The sequence below is a fragment of the Ranitomeya variabilis genome, chromosome 2 (genome assembly GCF_051348905.1).
Source record: "Ranitomeya variabilis isolate aRanVar5 chromosome 2, aRanVar5.hap1, whole genome shotgun sequence".
Classification (NCBI taxonomy): Eukaryota; Metazoa; Chordata; class Amphibia; order Anura; family Dendrobatidae; genus Ranitomeya; species Ranitomeya variabilis.
In genome coordinates, this window is record NC_135233.1 from 831,299,657 (window position 1) to 831,323,639 (window position 23,983).

Sequence of the window (23,983 nt, forward strand, 5' to 3'; positions counted from 1 at the left end):
GCAACATGTGGCCTGAAGGTTGTGATTTGAACACTGTCGAAAAGCAGACCACATTCTGTGCTTGTGTGAGCAGGTTGTGAGATGCAGTGAAGGACAGGAGGCAGAGCAAGGGTAAACAATTTTACTTAACAGGGGAATACTTCATGAAGAGAGATAAACAATTAAAGGGAGCACAAAAACAGTTCAGATGCAAAAAGATGTGCAGAGTTAATGAAAATAAGGGAAAAGATAATGGTAGTTCATGTTAGATCAACTTCAGTAGTCTTCCAGGCCTTGGCAATTACAGAGCAGGCGATGGTGCCAACAATGGCTGGCGTGGTGCTGTTCCAGTGGGGTCCTGCAAATAACGGTCCATGTTCTGGCGGCAGTGTCCGGTGTCCGGTACCTTCCACTGAGCCCCTAGTCCATGAACATATGCGGCCAGAGCCAACAAGGCCGTAGTGCAATCAGGGTGTCCTGTGGGCGGGAAAATATATACTGGTAAGGTGGGTTACAAAAGTCTATCCAGTACTGCACGTGCACTGTACTCATGGTCACGAAGCACACAGCACCTCTTTCTCTGTGAGCTATGGGGAGTGCTGCACCTCTATGCTGTGTGCTGCCTGTTCCCACCAAGACTGAAGTTCCGACAACCACTGGCACGATGCTTCTCTTGCGGACCACAGTATGACAACAATGGCAGCAGCAAACAGTCCTGAACTGTGCCATGGTTCATAGGCTGGCATTTGGCACTATGGTGAATGGGGGTGGAGATGGCAGTCCTGCACCCGATCTCTCTCTAGGCCATTGGGTTTGTCTGCTGCAGTCCAAAGAAAAAAAGCAGCCGACAGCACATCAGATAAGCATCAGGATGGACGCTCCAAGTCCACAGACCCAATTGGACATAAATGACTCCAAGAAAAAGATAAGGAACAGTATCCAATCCAGGTGAAAAAATACAAAAAACCTTACTCCGCCATCATGCAATGTTTTGACCAATAGTGCTCTTGATAAAGACCACTATTGGTTGAAACATTGTATGATGGCGGAATAAAGTTTTTTCTAGTTTTTGACCTGGATTGGATATCTGCTGCAGTCCGTCACAGCGCCGTAGATTTGGGTGCGGAGCGTGCTGCCTGCCTTGCTTCTCGCACTCTAGCGGCAGGGGCCTCTCTGCTGCTTTGCACGCTTTCTACCTCAGCTTCCGGTTGGGTTCTCTCTCTAGACATGCCCCCTCTTCCAGGGTCATGGGGCCTGTCCGTTCCCCTATTCCTCCCCCAGGAACGCAGCCTCAACAGTTCTGGACCCGGCTCAATGCGGGTACTTAAAGCCTGGTCTTCCCCCTTACACTTGAAATGCGCATTGACACTGAAAGAGAAAGACAGTGCACTCCAAGTGTCAGTACAGTTGTGTACAATGTGGTTGTGGGCACGGTCTGACAGCAGGTTTTTGCCTGTTTGCATCCACCACATGATGCCCCAGAAGTGTAACAAGCAAACAGCATCAGTATAAGAAGTTGTCTGCTCGCTTCAACACCAACCTCTTGTTAGGGCTGGTGGAGCGCACTAAATAATAATTAGAGATGATATAAGGTGCGTTCACAGTCCGGGGTCCACCGTGCAGCTAAGATACCTGCTGCTTGGTAATGACAGACTATATGGTGGCATAATGTGAGTACACACATGGGTTAGCTTCACCCGGTATGAAGGAAGCAAACCCTGTTGCATCACAGGGCCGCAATACCACACTGAGAGCGCAAGCAAGGCGACACAGAATTCTGCCCCAAAACTCAGGGTAAGAGTCCCTCTAGATCTTTTGTGTTCGACACCACTACAGTGGTGCCAGGGAATTAACTAAAGTAAACATTTACGGCACAGGAGTGCATGCAGTGCTGCTCTGGCGGAAGCCACTAACTACCCTAACTAGGGCCAGGAAAGCACACTAACTGCTCACAGCGCCGCTCTGGCGGTCGTTGCTAACTGGATTCAGTTTCTTGTGCTAATGTGCAGGATAGCACTGTCGGGCGCTAGGTAGCGCTATCATTCGCGAGCAGGCAACAACACTAGGGATGGGAATGATTCAGAGCTTTCATCCATCGACAGGCATACATCCACACACACAAGTTTACAAGTTTACACTAGCCCATGGCCATGCAAACCTTTTATAGTAGTAGTGCACCGGGACCTTCCTGATGGTCCAATAGGAGCCGCAACAGGCCCTGAGCATGTGACCCCTAACCTCCAATGGGAGGTCGTCCTGTGGACATGCTCAGTGTGGGAAAAGCAGGACTTAGTCCCTGAAACACCTGCTCGCTGCTGATCAGTGCTGGCTACAAAGGCAGAACCTGGAAAGGCAGCAGTACCCAAGCGCACAATATCAGTTTGAGCCAGATGCTGGGATCGACGTCTCTGGTGAGCAGGTTCCACTGCAGCTGGAGGAGATTGGGAGACCGCAGTGGACATGGTTCGAGATTCCCCCTGTGCAGCGGCAGGAACTCGACACCTAACACCTCTTCTCTGAAACAACTTATGTGATGCCAAAAGACAGGGAAGAACCATTCACCTACTGCCACATTGTGTGCACCAATAATGACAATGCTGTGCTTCTCCAGTGTCAGTGTGCAAGTGCAAACTTACAAGCTGATTTTAGACATCTTACTTATGGAGCGCTGCCAAAAAAAAGGCCAAAACTGGTTTTAATATGAAACTAGGAGGGCGTAGTGGTGCACCAAGGCATAGCCCACAACAAGGATAAAGCTAAGCACCATAATCTGCATATTAAATAAAAGTAGATTTTTCTCAAAATATTAAAGAAACACTCCTCCTAATTTTTTCAGCCTAAACTTGTGTAAATGTTAGTGTAATGTAATATCAGTGTGTTAATATACTCACCGATTGCCATCTTCTTTTATCCAGTGCCATTCCACTTCTCTTCTTATTCACCTGATGGATATTCAGACTCTATGGGTATCACTGTGCTGTCTTGTGACCTGCAAGTGACTTTTACAATGTAAGTCTATGGAGCGTAGGAATAAGACTCCACAGGTATACATTGTAAAAGACTTTCTGCTCACACAGAGAGTGTAGTGTGATCAGGGAGAGTCTGAATCACTGTGAGATAATGCAAAATAGGAGCAGAGCAGTTCTGTATACTGGATAAGATGGCAGTCAGTGAGTATATTAACAGACTGACAGTACACTACTTTATCATTTACACAGGTTTAGGGGAAAAATAGCAGAATTGTTTCTTTAAGCTGATCTGTATATGCCTCTTGTTATTTTTATACCAGTTATGTCCAGTATATAAATTTGTATTCAGTTTACTTGGAATTTTTTGGGAGTGAACGACTAGCTTGAAATATCATCCTTCTCAGCAGCACATTGTCACAGTTATATCCACAAAGCCTTACTCAAATTTGACCTATGATCTACACAAGTAGCAATAGAAAAACTGTAATCCAGCACCAAGGAATATATAAAAAATCCCAAATGTTTTTTTTTTGTCATTCTTTATTTAATTTTTCAAATAAACAAAACAAAGATAAAAGAACATATACTCACAAACTAATCTCAATTATGCACTGAATACAGCAGAGACTGAATGTGCTTAAGAACAGATATTCTAATAACAGGCATAGCTGAAAGAAACCAAGTGAGCATAATAACATAAACAACTTGTTCAGGTCTAGGATAGGAAATTAGCCTTGAAATTAAGCGACTACCAGGTAGATATATAGAAAAGGCTAGGAGATGTGACGGTAGGACTTCAAGTAAGCAATTTTTTGCTACTAGGGAATAAGGAAGGATGTGAGGCTCAAAAAGAAGGTATGGCGGGTTAAATGGCTAAACAGCAGGGCTGAGGGCAAGGTTGAGGGCACGGCCACGGCATCGCACTCAGAAGGGGAGAGAAGAGGGGGGGATCAAGAATCGAGGAAAGTGGTCCAACAGAGGCACAGATGAGTTCTAGAGGGGAGATCAACCGAGCCCAGTAGGAGGGGATGAGAATTTAATCCAGGGAAGCCAAGAGGTTCGAAATTTCTCATAGGTGCATGTTTCCCAACTAGAGAGTTCCTCTAAGTGGTACAAATCGTGCACCTTAAGAGTCCATTCTCTCAGCATTGGAGGAATCAGTTGCCTCCAATGTGTAGAGATCAAGTGTTTAGCGGCTGCCAGTAAGATGGGGAGCAACTCATGTTTCCCTGGTTTAAAAGTAGATGATGGAAGGGAGAGTAATACCTCTTGAGGAGTAAGATCCTGCGTCAGTAGACCCATACTATGTAAAGATTTATTTATGTCTGTCCAGAATTGTAGTAGTCCTGGGCAAAGCCAAAAAATATGTAGTAAAGTACCTACTGATTGGGAGCATCTCCAACACAATGGGGAATCGGTTAATCCCATATGGAACAATCGTTCCGGGGTTCTGTACCACCTAGAGAGAATTTTGAACACATTTTCCTGCAGTAAGATACATCTAGAAAATCCATGAGAGTTAGCTAGTACCTGTTGGGTTTCTTGGGGGGATAGTGTAATCTTTAACTCTGACTCCCATGAAGAGAGGTATAGAGGTTTAAACTGATTTGGGGTTTTGAGAAGATTTGTATAAAGTTTAGAGACTAATTTAGTAACTGGCGATTTCAGTCTGACCAAAAATTCAAGCCAGAGCCAATCAGAATATTGTCTGTCAATTGATTTAAGTTTTGACATGATGTGGTGAACGTGGTTCTTTTGAAGGAAATTTGAGGGTTGTTTTGTAGCATTGATCGGCCAATTGCTGTGCAAGGAATCTGTTTGGACAGAAATTGGGAGATTGTGGCATTAGGCAGGGATTCCCAAAGTCCATATGCATCATCGTAATTGGGATCTGTTAGCCAGGGAATAACTTTTAGTGGGATGTTATCAAGAAAAGAACAGTTTGGGAGACTGTTTGGGATAAGGGCCCATCTAATAGATAAGGTGTTATGGGTAATGTCATCTAGTTTTTGTTTTGGGGGTAACAGGTGTCCAGGGGTAAAGGTCAACCCCTTCCCCCATCAGAGATAGTTCAAGTTGTGTATTAAGGTTATCCAGGTTAGGTTTTAATAAGTTTATCCATCTAGCAAGGTGGATTGCTTTGTGATAAGTGCGGAAGTCAGGCAGCCCGAGGCCGCCTCCACCCCTAGGCAGGGAAAGGATTTTTATGGGGAGTCTAGCTTTTTTGTGTTTCCACACAAATTGCGAGACCAACTGGTCAACCGAGAGGAAGAAGGAGTTAGGGAGAGTTATTGGTACCATGTTCATGGTGTAAAAAATCTTTGGGAAGATATAAGATTTTATGACATTGATTCTCCCCATCCAGGACAAATATGGTAGGTCATACTTCTTTAAATCCATTTGTAGGTTAGCTAAGAGAGGGATATAGTTATGTTTGTAGAGAGAGGAAGGATCAGCCATTAAATAAATTCCAAGGTATTTCAATTTTTCTATGGGCCAGTTGAAGGGAGTGTCCTTTTTCAATGCCGAGATATCAGAGGTATTAGCCGAGACATTTAAAGCTTCTGATTTGTTCATGTTTATTTTAAAATTAAAAATTTCTCCAAATTCAGCGAACAATGTCATAAGTCTGGGAAAGGATGATTTTGGGTTAGTGGTTAAAAGCAGAAGGTCATCAGCGAAGGCAGCCGCTTTGACCTCTACCCCACTATCCACGAGGACTCTAATATCAGTGTCTTGCCTTATCCTCTCAATCAGGGTCTCCATAACCATGACGAAGAGGGTGGGGGAAAGAGGACAGCCCTGCCTGGTGCCATTTAGTATACTCAAGGGCTCTGAGAAGATCCCATTCACTCTGACTCTGGCAGATGGGTCCACGTAAAGGGACATGATAACATCTATAAAAGGGGGAGAGAAGGCAAATTTTTGCAATGTGCAAACCATATATTGCCAACAAATCCTGTCAAACGCTTTTTCAGCATCTGTTGACAGGATAGTTAGTGGCGTTTTGGTTCTCTTTGCATAAGAAATGGCATGGAAGACTGTAACAGAGTTGTCTTTGCCCTCCCGACCCCTCACAAAACCCACTTGATCAGGGCGAATAATCTCACCTAGTATTCCATTAATTCTTGAGGCCAATATCTTAGCCCACAATTTTAGATCGGTGTTAAGTAACGAAATGGGACAATAGTTACTACATAGGCTGTCGTCTTTCCCCTCTTTTGGGATAATGGCAATGTAGGCTTCCAACGCTTGGCGAGGCGGGGTCTTCCCTTCAAAGAAGGAATTAAAAAGATTTACTAGATGGGGGAGGAGAATGTCAGAAAATTTTTTATAGTAGTCCACTGGGAAGCCGTCCGGACTAGGAACCCTACCAATGGGGGCAGTTTTTAAGGTGTCTTCTACTTCTTTTAGTGTAACTTTAGCAAGAAGTATGTTACAATCTTTAGGGGAAATTGTTGGGAGAGAAAGAGGGACTAAGAAATTTAGAATTTTCGTTGTGGCCATTGAACAGTCTTTCATGTCGTCAGAGGAGGACAAATTATAGAGGGATTCATAATATTAGCGAAAGGTCTCTGCAATTTCGTCGGAGTCTACGACTCTCTTGTTTGTCTTAGTAAGAATATTCTTTATAAATTTCTTATCTTTTTGCTGCATAAGCATCCGTGTAGTGAGCTTGCCACTTCTGTTGCCATGCATGTAGAAGCAATGTCTGCAATACATGGACAGTTTGGCTGATTTCACGTTTAACAAGTCTTTGAGTTTATTATGAAGGGAGATAAGTTCCTGGTGGGACTCTGTCGACCTAATGGATTTATGAGTACATTCTGATATATTGATTTGATGGAGAAGGGACTGGATTTCTTTATCTCTCTGTTTTTTGATATTTGAACTTAATGAAATAAGTTCCCCTCTGAGGACAGCTGTATGAGTTTCCCAAATGATGGGTGTAATTTGGCCAGTATTAATATTTCCGTCAAAGAATCGTGAAATGGTCATTTTTAAACGGTTCATGTGTTTTGGATTATCACGCAGTGATTCGTTTGGTCGCCTAGTCATGGTGGCTCTAGGTAAGGTGGAAATAAGTATCTCAAGGAAAACAGGGGCATGGTCCGAAATTGTGATTTCACCAATACGGGCTGATTTGATTAAGTGGAGAGCTCGGGATTGCACAAGTAAATAGTCTAGCCGATGATATGAGTTATGTGGATGCAAGAAGAAAGTGTATTCTTTTGTGGTAGGGAAGAAGCTAAGCCAAGGGTCTATTAACTGCAGGGAGTTTAGTTTGTTCCAAATGTATTTTTAAAAAATCCATTAAAAAGTGCATATGATAAAATGGGAAATCCAGAGCATAATGAAACCTTATGTGTTTCAGACTGTACTAGGTCCTTATTCATAATAATTCTATAGAGATAATCTCAGCAAGAAAACCCCTCAAATATATAATACCACAATTATCCATAATTATAATTATTATTATAATTATTATTATCAAATGAATCATTATTTATGACTAATTTTCCACAGAACTTCATAAAAAATGTATATATACTTTATTTCTTACAAAATATTGTAATTATTTCAAAATTGCTTAGAAATGATTATATAGTTGGTATTATATGCTAATTTTAATGTCCAAATAAACTACCATAGATTATTTACAAAAGTGTTTGCTTTATCTAGAAAAGTTCTACCAAAAAGGCAAAATTTACACAGTATATGTGCATAAAATATATTTAAATTTATATAGTATACAATTGCACACATTTTATGATTGTAGTCATATTTTGTTACTTTAATAAATGTGACTAATAAGTCATTTTCTTATGTTTTTGCCAGTAAAAAGAATATAAATACCATTACATTAATTGTTTATGAATAATCCCATGAAACTTAGCACTCTCATGGAGAGTACCTGTGGGGATGTCAAATTTACTAAACTGAATTAATTCTAACTAATAACTTAAATGGCCATCACTATGTAACAATTAGGAAAAAAGAGAAAAGAAGGACCCCATGACCTTGGGTGCAACCTGATAGGTTTGCTCATAATGCCTTGCAGTTACTCCACACAATAGCAGAGTCAATTATGAGGCATCATAGGTTAGAGTTGATGACTCCTTTGATGAAACTAGCAAGATTTGCTCCTACCATTTTATGGGAACTGGGGATAAAAGAAAGGACACCAGAGCTAGGCTACTGAGACGTAGTACACAAAATAAAGAATATAGGATGTGAATAAAGGAGAATAAATATCACTAACGTTTAGTGAAAAAAAATCACTGTGACACCATGTTAAGCAAAAAGCTGCTGCTGTCATTGCTGCAATTCCACTAATATGCTCTTGAAGGGCACTCACTTTATGTACCTATCCAGTGTAAATTTATCTCACTAAATAGTTTTGTATTTTTAGCATAAAATACTATTTAACATTATAGTATAGTAGTTCTAGTACGAATAGTATCCGTGTTTTTCTCAGATAGCATACCTACTTATAAGTGTAGCTTACATGTCTGATTTTCCGCTCAGACCAAGTGGTCTGCAAAAAATCATGGAGATGTGTCCAATATTGGTCCAAGTGTCAGATCAAACACGCCACTGCAAGTCTATCGATCCGTGAAAAAAATTGCACCATCCATGTGCTGTCCGTTTTTCTCAGAAGCTTGAGAAACTTCCATCAGTTATATTTTTTCCAATGAGAAAAAGATGGTGAAAATCTAATTAGACACAGATAAAAAAAACACTTACCAAGTTCTGAGGAAACTGACAAAACACACAAACCTTTTTTTGCAAATTAAAAAAATCACTGATGCATAATAGAGCCCTTACAGCTCAATGTAGGCTGGATACAATCCTAGGGAACATTAGAATGTCACACACATTTTTCAGAGTAATTGAAGACATTGGAGTTCTTTCCATTTGTGAGGAATCGATTTAGTTCGAATCAAATTTTTTTGGCCAAATTGGACAAACTGAACTAGAAATTAATTTCAGTATTTTCACTTAACTGTGGACCTTACTAAACAGTTTCACTTCAAACAACACATTTTTACTACTTCATATTTAAATAGCATCATAATATACTCCTGTCCAGTTAATTGCTTATAGATTCACATAATGACTTGCTCCAAGGAAAAAAATCTGACATATGCATGGCCTCATTGAATAAAATGAGGACAAGTGCAATCCATTAAGCAGATGGATAGCACGCACCAAAAATACTGGTGCTTCTCACAAAATTAGAATATCATCACAAAGTTATTTAATTTCAGTTTTTCAATACAAAAAGTGAAACTCATGTATTTTATAGTCATTACAAGCAGAGTGATCTATTTCAAGTTTTTATTTCTGGTAATGTTAATGATTATGGCTTTCAGCCAATGAAAACGCAAAAGTCATTATCTCAGTAAATAAGAATAATTAACAAAAACACCTGCAAAGGCTTCCTAAGCATTTAAAAAGGTCCTTTAGTCTGTTTCAATAAGATCCACAATCATGGGGAAGACATGACTAAGGGTGCTCTGTCACCAGAAACGCGTTGATACTGTTTTTATTCCTGTTGTTGCTGATGTTTTTATCCTCCACTAGTGTTGAGCATTCCGATACCGCAAGTATCGGGTATCGGCCGATACTTGCGGGTATCGGAATTCCGATACCGAGATCCGATACTTTTGTGGTATCGGGTATCGGTATCGAAACAACATTAATGTAAAAATGTGTAAAAGAAAGAATTAAAATAAAAAATATTGCTATACTCACCTCTCCGACGCAGCCTGGACCTCACCGAGGGAACCGGCAGCGTTGTTTGCTTAAAATTCGCGCGTTTACTTCCTTACGTGAAGTCCCGGCTTGTGATTGGTCGCGTGCCGCCCATGTGGCCGTGACGCGACCAATCACAGCAAGCCGTGACATAATTTTAGGTCCTTCATTTTAAAATGCGCGCGTGTCCAGCCTCCCGTGACGTCACGGCTTGTGATTGGTCGCGTCGCCCATGTGACCGCGACGCGACCAATCACAAGCCAGAACGTAATTTTAAAATCCTGAAGGACCTAAAATTACGTCACGGCTTGCTGTGATTGGTCGCGTCGCGGCCACATGGGCGGCACGCGACCAATCACAAGCCGGGACTTTACGTAAGGAAGTAAACGTGCGAATTTTAAGCAAACAACACTGCCGGTTCCCTCGGTTGAGGTCCGGGCTGCGTCGGAGATGTGAGTATAGCAATATTTTTTATTTTAATTCTTTCTTTTACACATTAATATGGTTCCCAGGGCCTGAAGGAGAGTTTCCTCTCCTTCAGACCCTGGGAACCATCAGGGATACCGTCCGATACTTGAGTCCCATTGACTTGTATTGGTATCGGGTATCGGTATCAGATTGGATCCGATACTTTGCCGGTATCGGCCGATACTTTCCAATACCGATACTTTCAAGTATCGGACGGTATCGCTCAACACTATCCTCCACATATATTATTGAAGTGAATAAAGGAACGACACGTTTTTTCACTATCTCATTGAGCTGGATGTTTCCTTCTTCCTTCAGCTATAATATATCCCTAGAGTAATCCCTGTCTGCCAGCGGAGGTTGGCACCCTCTTGGACGCAATGTGGCACCCCCGCACCTCGGCAGCTCTTTCTGATAGTGTGTATGTGTGCTCACCAAAAATGGAGACAGCTCTGGCTCTTCTCATGTGATTTTACCCTGGAATATGGGTTAGTTTTCTTACTATTTAAAGACATACTGGCCATATAGGAAATTACACCTGCAACCAGGCGCTATATCTAAGTCTGATGTTATGGATACACAGATATTCCCATATGCCTCCTGAGGAACTGTATCATGGGAGGGAAATGCATCAAACGAGATCTAAGTGTAGGTAAGTTTGCTAGTATCTACTGGTGTTATTATTCTATTACCTTTTGACCTACTTTAGGGGGCACGGTGCAATAGTGCTTATTATATATGGACACAGGTCCAATCGTATATTGAAGGGCATGCTGCAATATCTAACCTGGTGTTAAAGCCTATGTTAAAGGACATGCTGCAATATTTAGTCCCTTGTATATACCTGGTATGGTATGCTGAGGATACACTACAAAATCATCCCGTGTTTTGAACAGTGCTGAGGATACACTATAAAATCATTACATGTTTTGAACAGGTATTTAATCTATAGATATACTTGGAGTATTCATTGTGTATAGACACAGGTTCAACCCTATGTTAAAGGGCGTGTTGCACTATGTAATGCCTTAAATGTGCTTGGAAGGGCATGCTGAGAATATACTGTAAAAACACTCCCTATTGAATGGATATTAATAGGGTTGAACATATAGGCATTTTTAGAGAAAGTAAAAAATCTCTGGTTAAGGGCATCTTGTTGTTGGGACTCAGATTTGGAGACCCTATTGGGACAATTAGTTCATTTGAACATTTTGCACTGATTCTCCTTGTTTTATTTATTCAAGTGATAGTCTGGAAATCCATAGGATCCATTTTTCACAACATGGCTGGTGGCTTAGGGCCATTTACTTATATATGGAATGGTGACAACGCATAGCTCCCTGTCATCTATTATATAAACGACTGTTAGGGATATCAGAGAGAGCTGCCGAGGTGCGGGGGTGCCACATTGCATCCAAGAGGGTGCCAACCTCTGCTGGCAGGCAGAGATTACTCTAGGAATATGTTATAGCTGTCCCATTGTTCTTAGAGACACAGATTATTGTCGTAGTGTGTACTAGACAGAGTTTGTGTGGTGGCGGTTTTTATTTTGAATTCCTTGGTTGGTTATATACTGTATTGATAGTGCATGTTTTTTTGTATGGTATGTGTTTTGTAGGGGTATAATCCAGAAACTCTTAGTGTCATAATTAGGGAATTCTAGGGATAGGAGGGAGAGAAGCCAACGAGCGGGGGTGGCACATTGCGTTCAAGAGGGTGCAAACCTCTGCTGATAGGTAGGGTTAAGGTAGGGGTGGAAAGGGTTCAATAGGCATATCTATACCCCAACCTACCTATGATCTGGTCTAGCATGGTGGGTCAACAGTGACCTGGTGTTACATTAATGTTTTTGTATTTGGTTTGGTTTTTTGAATAAACGTCATAGAGTTTTATGGTATTAGTTTTTTGTGAGCCTTGTTCTATACTAATCCAGTCGATATAGCAAATAAATTTCCTTATGTCAAGCCACTCATAACCAATAGACAACGTGAAAAGCATATTACCTGGGTCAAGGAGAAAAAGAACTCGACTGTTGCTCAGTGGTCCAAGGTGTTGTTTTTAGATCAAATTAAATTTTGCATTTCAATTGGAAATCAAGGGCCCAGAGTCTGGATGAAGAGTGGAGAGGCACACAATACAAGCTGCTTGAGGTGTATAGTGAAGTTTCCACAATCAGTGATGGTTTGGGGAGCCATATCATCTGCTGGTGTAGGTCCACTGTGCTCTATCAAGACCAAAGTCAGCGCAGCCATCTACCAGGTAATTTTAGAGCACTTTGTGCTTCCCTCTGCCGGCAAGCTTTTTGGAGATTTAAATTTCATTCTCCAGCAGGACTTGGCACCTGTCCACACTGCCAAAAGTACCAATACCTGGTTTAAAAACAACACTATCACTGTGCATGATTGGCCAGCAAACTCACCTGGCCTTAACCTCATAGAGAAATTATGGGGTATTGTTAAGAGGAAGATGAGAGACACCAGACCCAGCAATGCAGACAAGCTGAAGGCCGCTATCAAAGCAACCTGGGCTTCCATAATACCTCAGCAGTGCCAAAGGCTGATCACCTCCATGCCATGCCGCATTGGTGCAGTAATTGATGTAAAAGGAGCCCCGACCAAGTATTGAGTGTATTTACTGAGCATACATTTCAGTGGACTAACATTTTGGGTTTTAAAATCATTTTTGAAGCTAGTGTTATAAAGTATTCTGATATACTGAGATAATTACTTTTGGATTTTCATTGGCTGTAAGCCATAATAATCAAAATTAACAGAAATAAACACTTTAAATAGATCACTCTGTTTGTTATGACTCTACATAATATATGAGTTTCACTTTTTTTATTGACAAACCAAAATGAATGACATTTTTGAAGATATTCTAATTTCGTGAGAAGCACCTGTATATGGTTGTCTGCACAATAGCCCTAATAAAAGCATACATACGAAGTGTTTATCATTTTTATTGGGAGTCATGTACATAAAACTTTCCACCCATTTCAGGCGATATTTTAGAGTTTATATTTCCATTTCAACAGTTCATTTAGTTCATAAAACCCTGTGATGGTCTTAGTTGAGTGAAACATTTTGAAGGTCTGAATCCTGCTGCTATAATGCAAAGTTTAATATGCAGCTATATTAAATCCTTTTTAACTCTGTTTAAATCAGAATTGTTTTATTATATTATTTACATGTAACATCAGCAAAGTTATATATTTTAATAAAAATACAAATGTAATTACCACAGATGATGATTTAATGCACTTTGTGCAGAAAGCCAACTGCATGATTTGTAAATAACTGGAAATAAAACTGAAAGGCCACTTTAAAAAAAATGTTTTTTTTACGTAATGGAATAGTCAATAACATAAAAATTAGATTAAAATGTGCAAGGCAAAAGCTGCTTGCTTATATTTACTACTGTATACGACCACACTCACTATTCATACTTAACAATTAATTAGATTTATGTGAAATATTTTGCATTAGAGTATGATGTTACGGTTTTATGAATATGTAAGTATTGACCACAATGAATTTATAATCATCAGTTATATTATTCACTGAACAAATATCTCATTTTTTTACTTCAGTGAGTCAAGGAGGTGTACCAACAGCTACAGACATGTGTCCAGATCCTGGCATACCAGACAATGGAAAAAGAAGTGGCTTTGATTTCAGGTGAGGTCATACTATAAAATCTAATAAATAGCTTTGTTTGTTTCCAAAACTAAAATTAATCTGACTAGGTTTATTTTAAAAATTAAAGGAAATCTACATCAAAAGAACAAGGGATACTGAAAATGCCAACACATTATTATTGTCCAGTTTATTCACTTTAACTTGCAGTGATTGCCGACTATGCTTCAACCTATTGAAAACTTTTCAAAGATGTAATTGCCTTTGATCTGTCTTTCTAATTTCCTTATTGATGAGAATCAGTAACAGGATAACTTATCCTTTGTAATAAACACCAAATAGATCTTGTTACATACATTTTTTTCTCAAAAGTTCCTTAACATTTCTGCTTTATTCACATTCTCAAATAAAAGCCATTTGTGGTCATGTTTTATTAATATATCTTTCACCTTGGACAAGTTTTCCTGAAAGAGTCATTCACTTTGTGTCTACGTCTTTTGGTTTAACAATAGTGCTGATATGCACAATGTTTCGGTTACACACAGCTTAGAATGCATATCAATGTGTTCTTACATATTAACAGTATACTAACTAATATTGCGGAAATTTATGTTGCTTGTGAACATGCATAAATTGTAAATTGAATCTACTTAGTTATATAAAAATGTAGGCATATAGCAGAAATATATATATATATATATATATATATATATATATACTGCTCAAAAAATGAAGGAAACACTTAAACAACACAATGTAACTCCAAGTGAATCACACTTCTGTGAAATCAACCTGTCCAGTTAGGAAGCAACAGCAATTTTGAATCAATTTCTCCTGCTGTTGTGAAAATGGAAAATGCAACAGTTATAAATGACAGGCAATTAGCACGACAACCCATATAATGGTGTGGTGCTGCAAGGGGTGAGCACAGTCCATTTCTCTGTTCTCATCCAATTTGGCTGTTGCTTTGGTCATTTTTGCATTTTGGTATTGATCTCACCCATAGAGGTGCTATACCGTAGCATGAGGCAGTGTCTAGAACCCACAGAAGTTGCTCAGGTAGTGCAGCTCATCAAGGATGGCACATCAATCTGAGCTGTGGCAAGAAGGGTAGCTGTGTTTGTCAGCACAGTTTACAGAACATGGAGCAGATGCCAAGAGACAGGCCAGTACACATGTAGATGGCTTTAGGAGGGCAACAACCCAGCAGCAGGACAGCTACCTCCTCCTGTGTGCAAGAATGAACAGGAGAAGCAATGCCAGAGCCCTGCAAAATTATCTACAGCATACCACACATTCATTAGTCTGCTCAAACTGTCAGAAACAGACTCCATGAGAGAGCTATGAGTGCCCAATGTCCACAAGTGGGTGTTGAGCTTAAAGCCCAGATCCATGCAGGGCAATTGGCATTTGCTAGAGCAATTTGACATAGGCGCCCGCTGCTCTTCAAGGATGAGAGCAGGCTCACACTAAGCAAATGTGACAGAGTCAGATGTCGTGGAGAATTTTCTGCTGCCTGTAACATCCTCCAGCATGACCGATTTGGCAGTGGTTCAGTAATGATGGTGTGAGGCATTTCTTCAGAGAGCCATACATATGCTCGCCAGATGTACCCTGACTGCCATTACGTACTGGAATGAGATCCTCAGACCCATTGTGAGACCATATGCAGGTGTAGTGAGCCCTGGGTTTCTTCTGATGCATAACAAAGCTAGCCATCATGTGGCTGAAATGTGTTAGCAGTTCCTGCATGATGAAGGCATTCATGCTATGGACTAGCCTGGCCGTTCCCCAGACCTGAATCCAATCGAGCAGATCAGGACCTCATGTCTCGTTCCATCCACAAATTCCACATTGCACCACAGACTATCCAGGGGCTGACTGATGCTTTGCTCCAAGTCTGGAAGGATATCCCTTAGGAGAATATCCATTGCCTCACCAGGAGAATTCCAGGTGTTGTGGGGAGGTCATATGGGCACGTGGAAGCCACACACTACTGAGCATCATTTCCCTGTCATGAGTCATTTCTACTGAAGTTGGATCAGTCTGTAATTTTATCTCCCACTTTCATTTTGAGTATCTTTCCAAATCCAGACCTCCATGGGATATACATTTTTATTTACATTGATCATTTTTATGCAGTATTGTTCTCAACACATTCCACTATATAATGAATAAAGCTTTGCAACCAGAATATTTCATTCAGAGATATCTAGGATATTGTATCTCAGTGTTCCCTTTCTTTTTTTGAGCAGTGTATACATAAATATATACACTGCTTAAAAAAATAAAGGGAACACTAAGATTGCATTAAGAACAATACTGCATAAAAATGATCAACGTAAATAAAAATGTATATGTATACCCACAGATAGCCCTTGCCAATGTGACGGTTTCGTGAAAATATAAGTCAGGAAAATAGCGGTCTCTTAGGAGTGCTGTGAGGACAGCAAGGGCATTGAAAAGGGAAAGGAGGATTCAACGCAGCTCAAGCCGTGCACCTTCGAGAAGGAACAAATGAAACTTCCACCTGTTAAAGACGGTGTACCCTTGAAACGCGTTGTGGTTTACATCAATTTTTTTGTCCTGGCTTAATTTCAGCACTCCTGTGACCGTGCTTGGTTTTTCAGGTTTAATGAAAATGGCCCAATTGGTGGACTTTCCCACCCTCTGAGTTGCACCTGGTATGCATGACCCTCCCCTGTAATCCTTGTTGATGAAAAGAGCCAGCATCTCTTCCGGCAGTGTTGTCTGACTGTAATCTTTTAAGCAAGACTTACACAATGGCCCTCTGGCATGCATGCACTGAAAATGGCATGTCTGCCTCCTACATGAGAGAAGGAAACTTCTCCTTATACGTGGGCCAAGAAAGGTGCACAGTCAGTATATCATGGTGTACAAAATGTGTTTCACGTGAGGGTCTTGGGAAAGGCATCTGAACATGAACTCTGCCATGTGTGGCAGACTACAAAGAGTCAAACGTTCAGTGTCCTTACCAGGAAGAACACTAACCATCCTCTCCTCATGACACATATCTTCCTCCTCTTCCTAGCCTCCTCCTCCTCTTCCTCCTTCTCTTCAGGCCATCCATGCTGGACAGGCATGAAGCTGGGATTGAGAGTCCCCCTCTGTGGCGCAGACCAAAAACTCCAATTCCTCCTCATCCTCCTCCTCCTGTTCCTCGTCATCACTCAATGTAGCTTAAGAATATTGTGTGAGGCTGGGCTGTGTGGTATCAGTCACTGTAAAATCTTGATCCATTCAATGCTTCCTCTTCGACATACTTCAGCAAACATTCTAATAGACAGAACAGTGGGATGATTATGCTGATAATAGCATCATCAGCAATCACATCTTGGTGCACTACTTAAAGTTTTGAAGAACCTTACATGTGTCAGCGATCCACACCCACTCAGCAGTTGTTATGTGTGGGGGTTAAGTGTTACTCTGACGGGCATTGAGAATTCAGACACTGCCCTCTGCTGCTTCGTAAGCCTTGCCAATATATGAAAGGTCGAATTTCAGATTGTGGGCAAGTCACAAATCAGTTGGTGATGAGGCAAATTAAAGTGCTGCTGCAGCGAAGCTAGACCGGCAAGAGATGTGAGATGACATTTGGAAATGTTTGCTGACATGGCGTACCTTGGCAAGTAGGTCCAGAAAATCAGGTTATGTTTTTAAAAACCATTGTACAATCAAGTTCAGCAAGTGGGCCATGCATGGAATGTGTACCAGCTTCTTGAGCTTTAAAGCCGCCACCAAGTTACGCCTATTATCGCACACAACCAGACCTGGTTGGAGGTTCTGTGGGGAGAGCCACTGATTGGTCTGTTCTTTTATTTCATCCAATAGCGCGGCTGCATTGTGAGCTTTATCACCTAAGCAGATGAGCTTCGGCAGAGTGTGCTGCTGCTTCGCCAAGGCAGTGCTGCAGACTTCCCAGTTGGGGAGTGATAGGGAGGCTGGTTCAGCTGAGGATGAGTAGGAGGAGAGAGACAGGAACTGGAATACGAAGAGACTGAAACCCTGATGGAAGTTGGGCACTCTATTTTTGGTGTGGGTAAGATGTGTGATGTTCCAGAGTCTGACTCTGTCCCAGACTCCACCAGGTTAACCCAGTGTGCCTTCAGGGAAATGTTGCATCCATGTGCACAAGAATTTTTCCACATGTCTGTGGATAGGTGGACATTACTTGGGACTGCAGTGGCCAGAGCACAGCTGATACTGTGTAACACATGCCTATGTAATGCAGGGATGGCACACAAGGAAAAATAGTGGCAGATGAAAATTGAGTACTGTGGGGCTGCCACCGTCAAGAGGTCACAGAAAGATTAATTTCTCCCAAGCAAGATGACGTTTTCAGAGATACCATTTTTACTTACATTCTTTTTTATCCCTTTTATTTCACTATTTATTTGACATAGTTTTTTGCCTTGCTTTTTATTTTTTTTTTTACAGTGTTCACTGAAAAGGATAACTGGTGGGACAATTTTATAGGTTGGGTTGTTCCAGATATAGCAATACTAAATATGTGTAATTTTCTCGTTTATTTTAGTTTTTACGTAAATAAATGTCGATTGGATTAATATTTTTCTTTATTTATTTTGTGATTTTTTTACTATATTTTTACAATATTTCAATCCTTTTTTTAAATTTTTTTTACCCTGTTCCAGTATGGGACATAATTTTTCCACTGAAAGATTGCTGATTCAATACTAATACTAATCTAATAATACTTTTGCATAGCAAGGCATTAGATCAACATCTCATATGCAGGGAAGAGGAATGTCAGTTTATGCTCTGAGCTGGAGCTTACAGATCGGGAATTGTTGGCAATTAAGTTGGCCCTGCAAGAGTGGCGAAACCTCCTTGAGGGAGCAGTCCATCAGGTTGTCATCTTCACTGATCATAAAAACCTCACTTATCTCCAATCTGCACAGAGGCTGAATCTCCATCAGGCCCGGTGGCCTTGTTTTTTGCCCAATTAAATTTTTTCCTTCATTTTTGTCCTGCTGATGACAATGTTAAAGCCGATGCACTGTCTAGAGCGTTCCTGCCTCCTGATTCTGAGGAGGAACCACAACACATCCTCAAGCCATCTAGGTTAGTGACCATAGCCTCAGTTAATCTTGCTCAGCTTCCCCCAGAAAGACTCTCATGCCCACTTCAGACCAGAGTCATGTCCTTCGGTGGGGTCACTCTGCCAAGTTGGCCAGCCACGCCGGTCCTAGAGAGACTCTGCAACTCAACTTCCGTTAATACTGGTGGCCCACCATAGGCAAAGATATCCAGGAGTATGTCGTAGCCTGTCCTGTGCCCACAACCAGACTGCTAAACATCTGCCATCTGGGCCGCTGTTACCTCTTTCTATTCATTCAGCTCCCTGGCAGCATATCGCGATGGACTTCATTTCAGATCTTCCCATCTCTTCCAGCTTTTCTGATGTCTGCATTGTGGTGGATCGCTTCTTGAAGATGGCTCACTTCATTCCGCTACCTGGTCTTCTGTCTGCTCCGGAGCTTGCTGTCCATTTCATACAGCACATCTTTCATCTTCATGGGTTTCCTCTGCACATTGTGTCCGACAGGCGTGTCCAGTTCACCTCCAAGCTCTGAAGAGCAGTTTGTAAATTAATGAAAGTGGAAATGGACTTTTCTTCTGCATACCATCCTCAATCCAATGGGCAAGTGGAGAGGACCAATCAAATCTTGACCGGATTGCTGTGTCACTTTGTCAATGTGCATCATGATGACTGGGTAAAGTTGCTGCCTTGGGCAGAATTCTCATATAATAATCAAGTAAGTGAATCTTCAATAAGATCTCTCTTTCAGATTGTGTTTGGACTCCAACCCAGGATCCCTCCTCCCATTTTTTGGTCTTCGGGCGTTCCTGCAGTTGACACCTTTACATACCAATTCTCGAAAGTGTGGAGCAACACCAAGGTTGCCTTGGAGAAATGTATGAAGAGGCATGCGGACAAAAGATGCCTGGATGCTCCCATTTTTTGGCCCGGAGATAAGGTGTGACTCTCCTTGAGGTATATCTGTCTGAAAGTGCCCTCTTACAAATTGGGTCCCTGCGTCATTGGTCCTTTTGAAGTCTTGAAGCAAATCAACGCGGTCTTGTACAAATTGAAATTGCCTGCTTCTTTATGCGTGCCTAACTCCTATGTTTCCCTCCTCAAACCAGTAGTTTGGAGCTCCTTCTTTAAGGACCCAAGTTCCACTCCTGATCCCGTCAGTGAGGAGGATGTCTTTGAGGTAGAAAATATCTTGGCCACTAAGAAAGTAAGGGGTAAGACCTATTTTCTGATGGATTGGAGAGACTTTGGTCCTGAGGAGAGGAGCCTAAAGAGAACATCCAGGCCCCTCTACTACTGAAAAGATTCTATGCAGGCTTGAAAAAGAGGGGGCATAAAGAGGGATATACTGTTACACCTGGTGCCGGTCCCATACCTTTGCGGGGTCCCCATCGGGACTCCCGCTCTGTGCCGGCTCTATGCCATCTTACTGCAGTTTCTGCTTCCTCTCTTTTCCCTGCTTCCTGGTGCGCGGTCAGCAGGTTCCCGCTCTCTTAAAGAGACAGTGCACATTTTTCAAAAGTACTTCTGACCATTGGCATGTTAGTGATTACTATTTCTAGCACCTCCGTCATAGGAAGGGTGCCAGAGCAACAAGTATCCTCTGTTGCTAGCTTCCGGTGTCCGCTAGTGTGTGCTTAAATTCTGAAGTGATTTGCAAGATCATTGTCCCATGGTACCATGGAAATATCAATAAAAAACGAATCCGTAATCCTGCATTAAAACATATCAGGTCAAGAGAGGTGCAGGCCACCCAAGCCATGCCCAGGTTTATTCAGCTGGTGTACCTGAACAGTAACACATGCTTTTGGGAGAAGTACATGTTCGGGGTTCTGCACCTTGTGTCCAGTATGAACCCTGAACTTTTACCCTTCAGCTTTGCTCATCCCTATTCTCAAGTTATTAAATTACTTTATTTTGTTAAACATCATATAATAGGCAAGTAAACATTGTTTTATTTGCTATCTTCTTCTGCAATTACAGTTTTTATCTTTCACTGTTGCCTGTACAGGTCCTGGACAAGAGTGTGCATTAAATACCATCCAGGGGATGGGTGTTACCATAGTCGGATTATAATAAGGGCAATCTGAGCTGCCATTTGAGACCTGAATCTCTGTGGGCACATCGTCAAATTTCCCTTAGTGTAATGTGATGACTCTATTACATCTTTGTGCTGGTTCTAGAATGTATGCAATGTCAACAAGAAGAAATAGATCCCCGGGGACCGGAGCAGAGCAACAGAGGAACAGGAGCGAGGTGAGTATGTGTTGTTGTTGATTTTATATTAATTGTAAGTATGCTATGTGTCCTGTATATAGAAAGGTTATGTGAAGGCTCATACTACATATAGAAAGCTATGTGAGGCTCATAGTATATTCAGACAGGCTATGTGAGTTGTGGGGACTGCGGAGGTCCATCCAGCATGTCTACATCATTGTTATTGAACCATATATTTGACAAACTCGAAGCATGTTTCAAATTGTTGTCTTGCTGACACGCTGTGTCATCCTTTCCTTATGCATTATACTCGAATGTGCAAAGTAAGTCATCTTGTATGTTCCTCACAAATAGCATAGCATAGAGTCCACCATCAATCTGTGTCAAGTATCCAATGCCTTTGGCTGTGAAACAAGGCCATATCATTAGCTTCTTAATTTTCTCGATCCATTAGCCCATTTTTGTCTTGTTTCTTCCAGACCCATTTGCACTCAGGGCCTTTTCTATTAACTTTTGCCTCATTGCTCCAAAGCACCCATTTCCAGTCTTCTACAGTCTTCTTTCTGTGCTTTTTTGCAAACTCGAGCCAACACTTCTTATGGGAAATTTGAAGTTGAGGCTTCTTCAACTTTTTCCATGTCACCATTCCAGACTTGTGTAAAGTGCGTTGGTGCTTGCAGGAATGTCTGTGATCTCACTGTTATGAAGCATATGAGCAACCTTCACTGCTGTGTTTGTCTCAGCAGAACTGATAGACTGTGTGATGAACTGATTTGTTGACTCAGATACTTTGCCTGGACAGATGTCCACCTCTTCACTTATGAATGGATGGATTTATTTTATCTTCTTGCACTCTCATGGCTCTCACATGACACAGTTTCACAATTTTATTGACCAAGAGATTGCTATCGATGAGCTGGATGATGCTGTTTCTCTTTTCTTAGGAAATCTTCAATGCTGCTTCTCGATTCAAAACAGTGAGCTTTCATTTGGGAATCAACCTAATAACACACTAAGCTATTAGGAAATGTAAGAACAGGTTGTAAATTGTAGTATATACAAGAAATAGATTTTTCCACCATCAGTAGCAAAACAATAACAATGCAGTGACATGACAAAAATTCTGCACAGCAAATAATACGCTAAATAGTTGCAAGTCAAATTTATGGATGAGATAGCCAAGATGATTGTCTATAAAATGATGGTATCCTCACATTCAAAATAGTAGTGGGTAGTGAGATATGGAGTCTGAAAGTCAAAAGTTCAAAACACTGCTACCCTTTTGCTCGTCAGTGAATAATTATTATGTTAATATTAATATTGAGCAGAATTGATTTCAGCCTATTGGTTTGGCATTCCGCAACAGTCATGGTCTCTCATGTGGCCCCTCAGGAAAATTAATTTCTCACCCCTGCTCTATTATATATAGTGCTAAGATTTGTATAGTGTTGTACAAGGGAAGAGAATGTGCATGGCACGCTGCACAAGCTTCTGTCGCTCTCTGCAGATGTGCACCACAGCACATGTGTGTTAATCACCTTAACTATCACATGATGTATGAAGTAATAACATGACATGTTATGTGATACATTATGGGCTGGGGAGGAGTGCACAAAGCTTCTAGACTGCCGAGCACACTGGCTACTCTTATTACACTCCTAAGTGTTTCATACCAACCACCTCTCTCCAGCCTTTCTATACAGCAGTTAGGCTAGTTTCACACTAGCATTCAGCAGGGCTGCGGACTTCCTCCGTGAAGCCCCACCCACTGCCGTGCCTCTTCATTCAGCTCCGCCTACGGCTGCATGCAGCATCTGTACCCTATCTTTAACATTGAGTACGCAGGCCATACCGATGTATGCGGATGCCGCCGCATGCATCGTTTTGACAGTACGCCGACCTGCGCCGAACGCAATGAGTTGCAATTTCGAGCAGTTGTTGCACTGTCAAAACGACGCAAGGGGCAGCATCCGCATACATCGGCATGGCCTGCGTACCCAATGATAAAGATAGGGTATGCACGCCGCATGCAGCCATAGGCGGAGCTTGATGAAGAGGCGTGACAGTGGGCGGGGCATCATGGAGGAACTCGGCAGCCCTGTTGAACACTAGTGTGAAACTAGCCTTAGCTGCTCCCCTCCCTCCCCTCCCTCTCAGTTTCTGTGGAGCTATTGTTATAAATTTTGCAAAATCACCAGCTTTCAGAGCAGGTATCCTAATCACTGATCTCTCGGCTTTCACTGACTACTCTTAGCTGTGTGCTTGTTCAAATGCCCTGTTAAATCTATAAGTAGACTTCAGAATAAACCTCTGATAGTTGAATATGTCACAGCAGAACCAGTGTAGTTCACCTAATTGAACAATTCTGCTCACCAGAGCTGTCACTCAAAGAGATCCCACCCTACTGGATACCAGAAAGTAAGGAGGCTGTAAGGAGACTACATTACTGTGACCAATTCAGAAAGGGGAGGAGGGGGGAAGAGGAAGGGTTGAAGCTTGACACGCCGAGACATGCATCTAAGAACCGTTGCAAATGAATGTAACCGGTGGGTGCCGTACCTGGCTGGTGATTAACAGCTGATGTAGACGAAAGAAGAAATGGGGATTTCCAGCACATCCATCCAGTTTGAGTAAAATAACCAAAATTTATTAGAACATTTTAAAAAACAATATTAAAAAGAAAGAGAGAAAAACTCTCTTTGCCTGACGCGTTTCTGGCGCACCACGGCGCCCTTAGTCATAGGAACTAATATGACATGAATACACAGGTTTATATATGACAGGGAACCAATCACAGACATAGCAATTAAATTTCATTGGAAAAAGCTGCAGCTAAATTCACATAACAAAACTTTACCTTATTTATCAAATGT

General features: G+C 41.5%; 1 protein-coding gene across 2 annotated transcripts in view; it reads left to right on the top strand.

Annotated features, from left to right (window-relative positions):
- Window positions 1–23,983, top strand: part of CSMD1 (CUB and Sushi multiple domains 1) — a 2,858,343-nt gene that overhangs the window by 1,722,396 nt on the left and 1,111,964 nt on the right. For both annotated transcript variants that reach the window (XM_077290057.1, XM_077290056.1), the window contains exon 8: window positions 13,768–13,855. In XM_077290057.1, coding sequence (XP_077146172.1) covers window positions 13,768–13,855 — 88 coding nt within the window. The remainder of the gene's footprint in view (window positions 1–13,767; window positions 13,856–23,983) is intronic.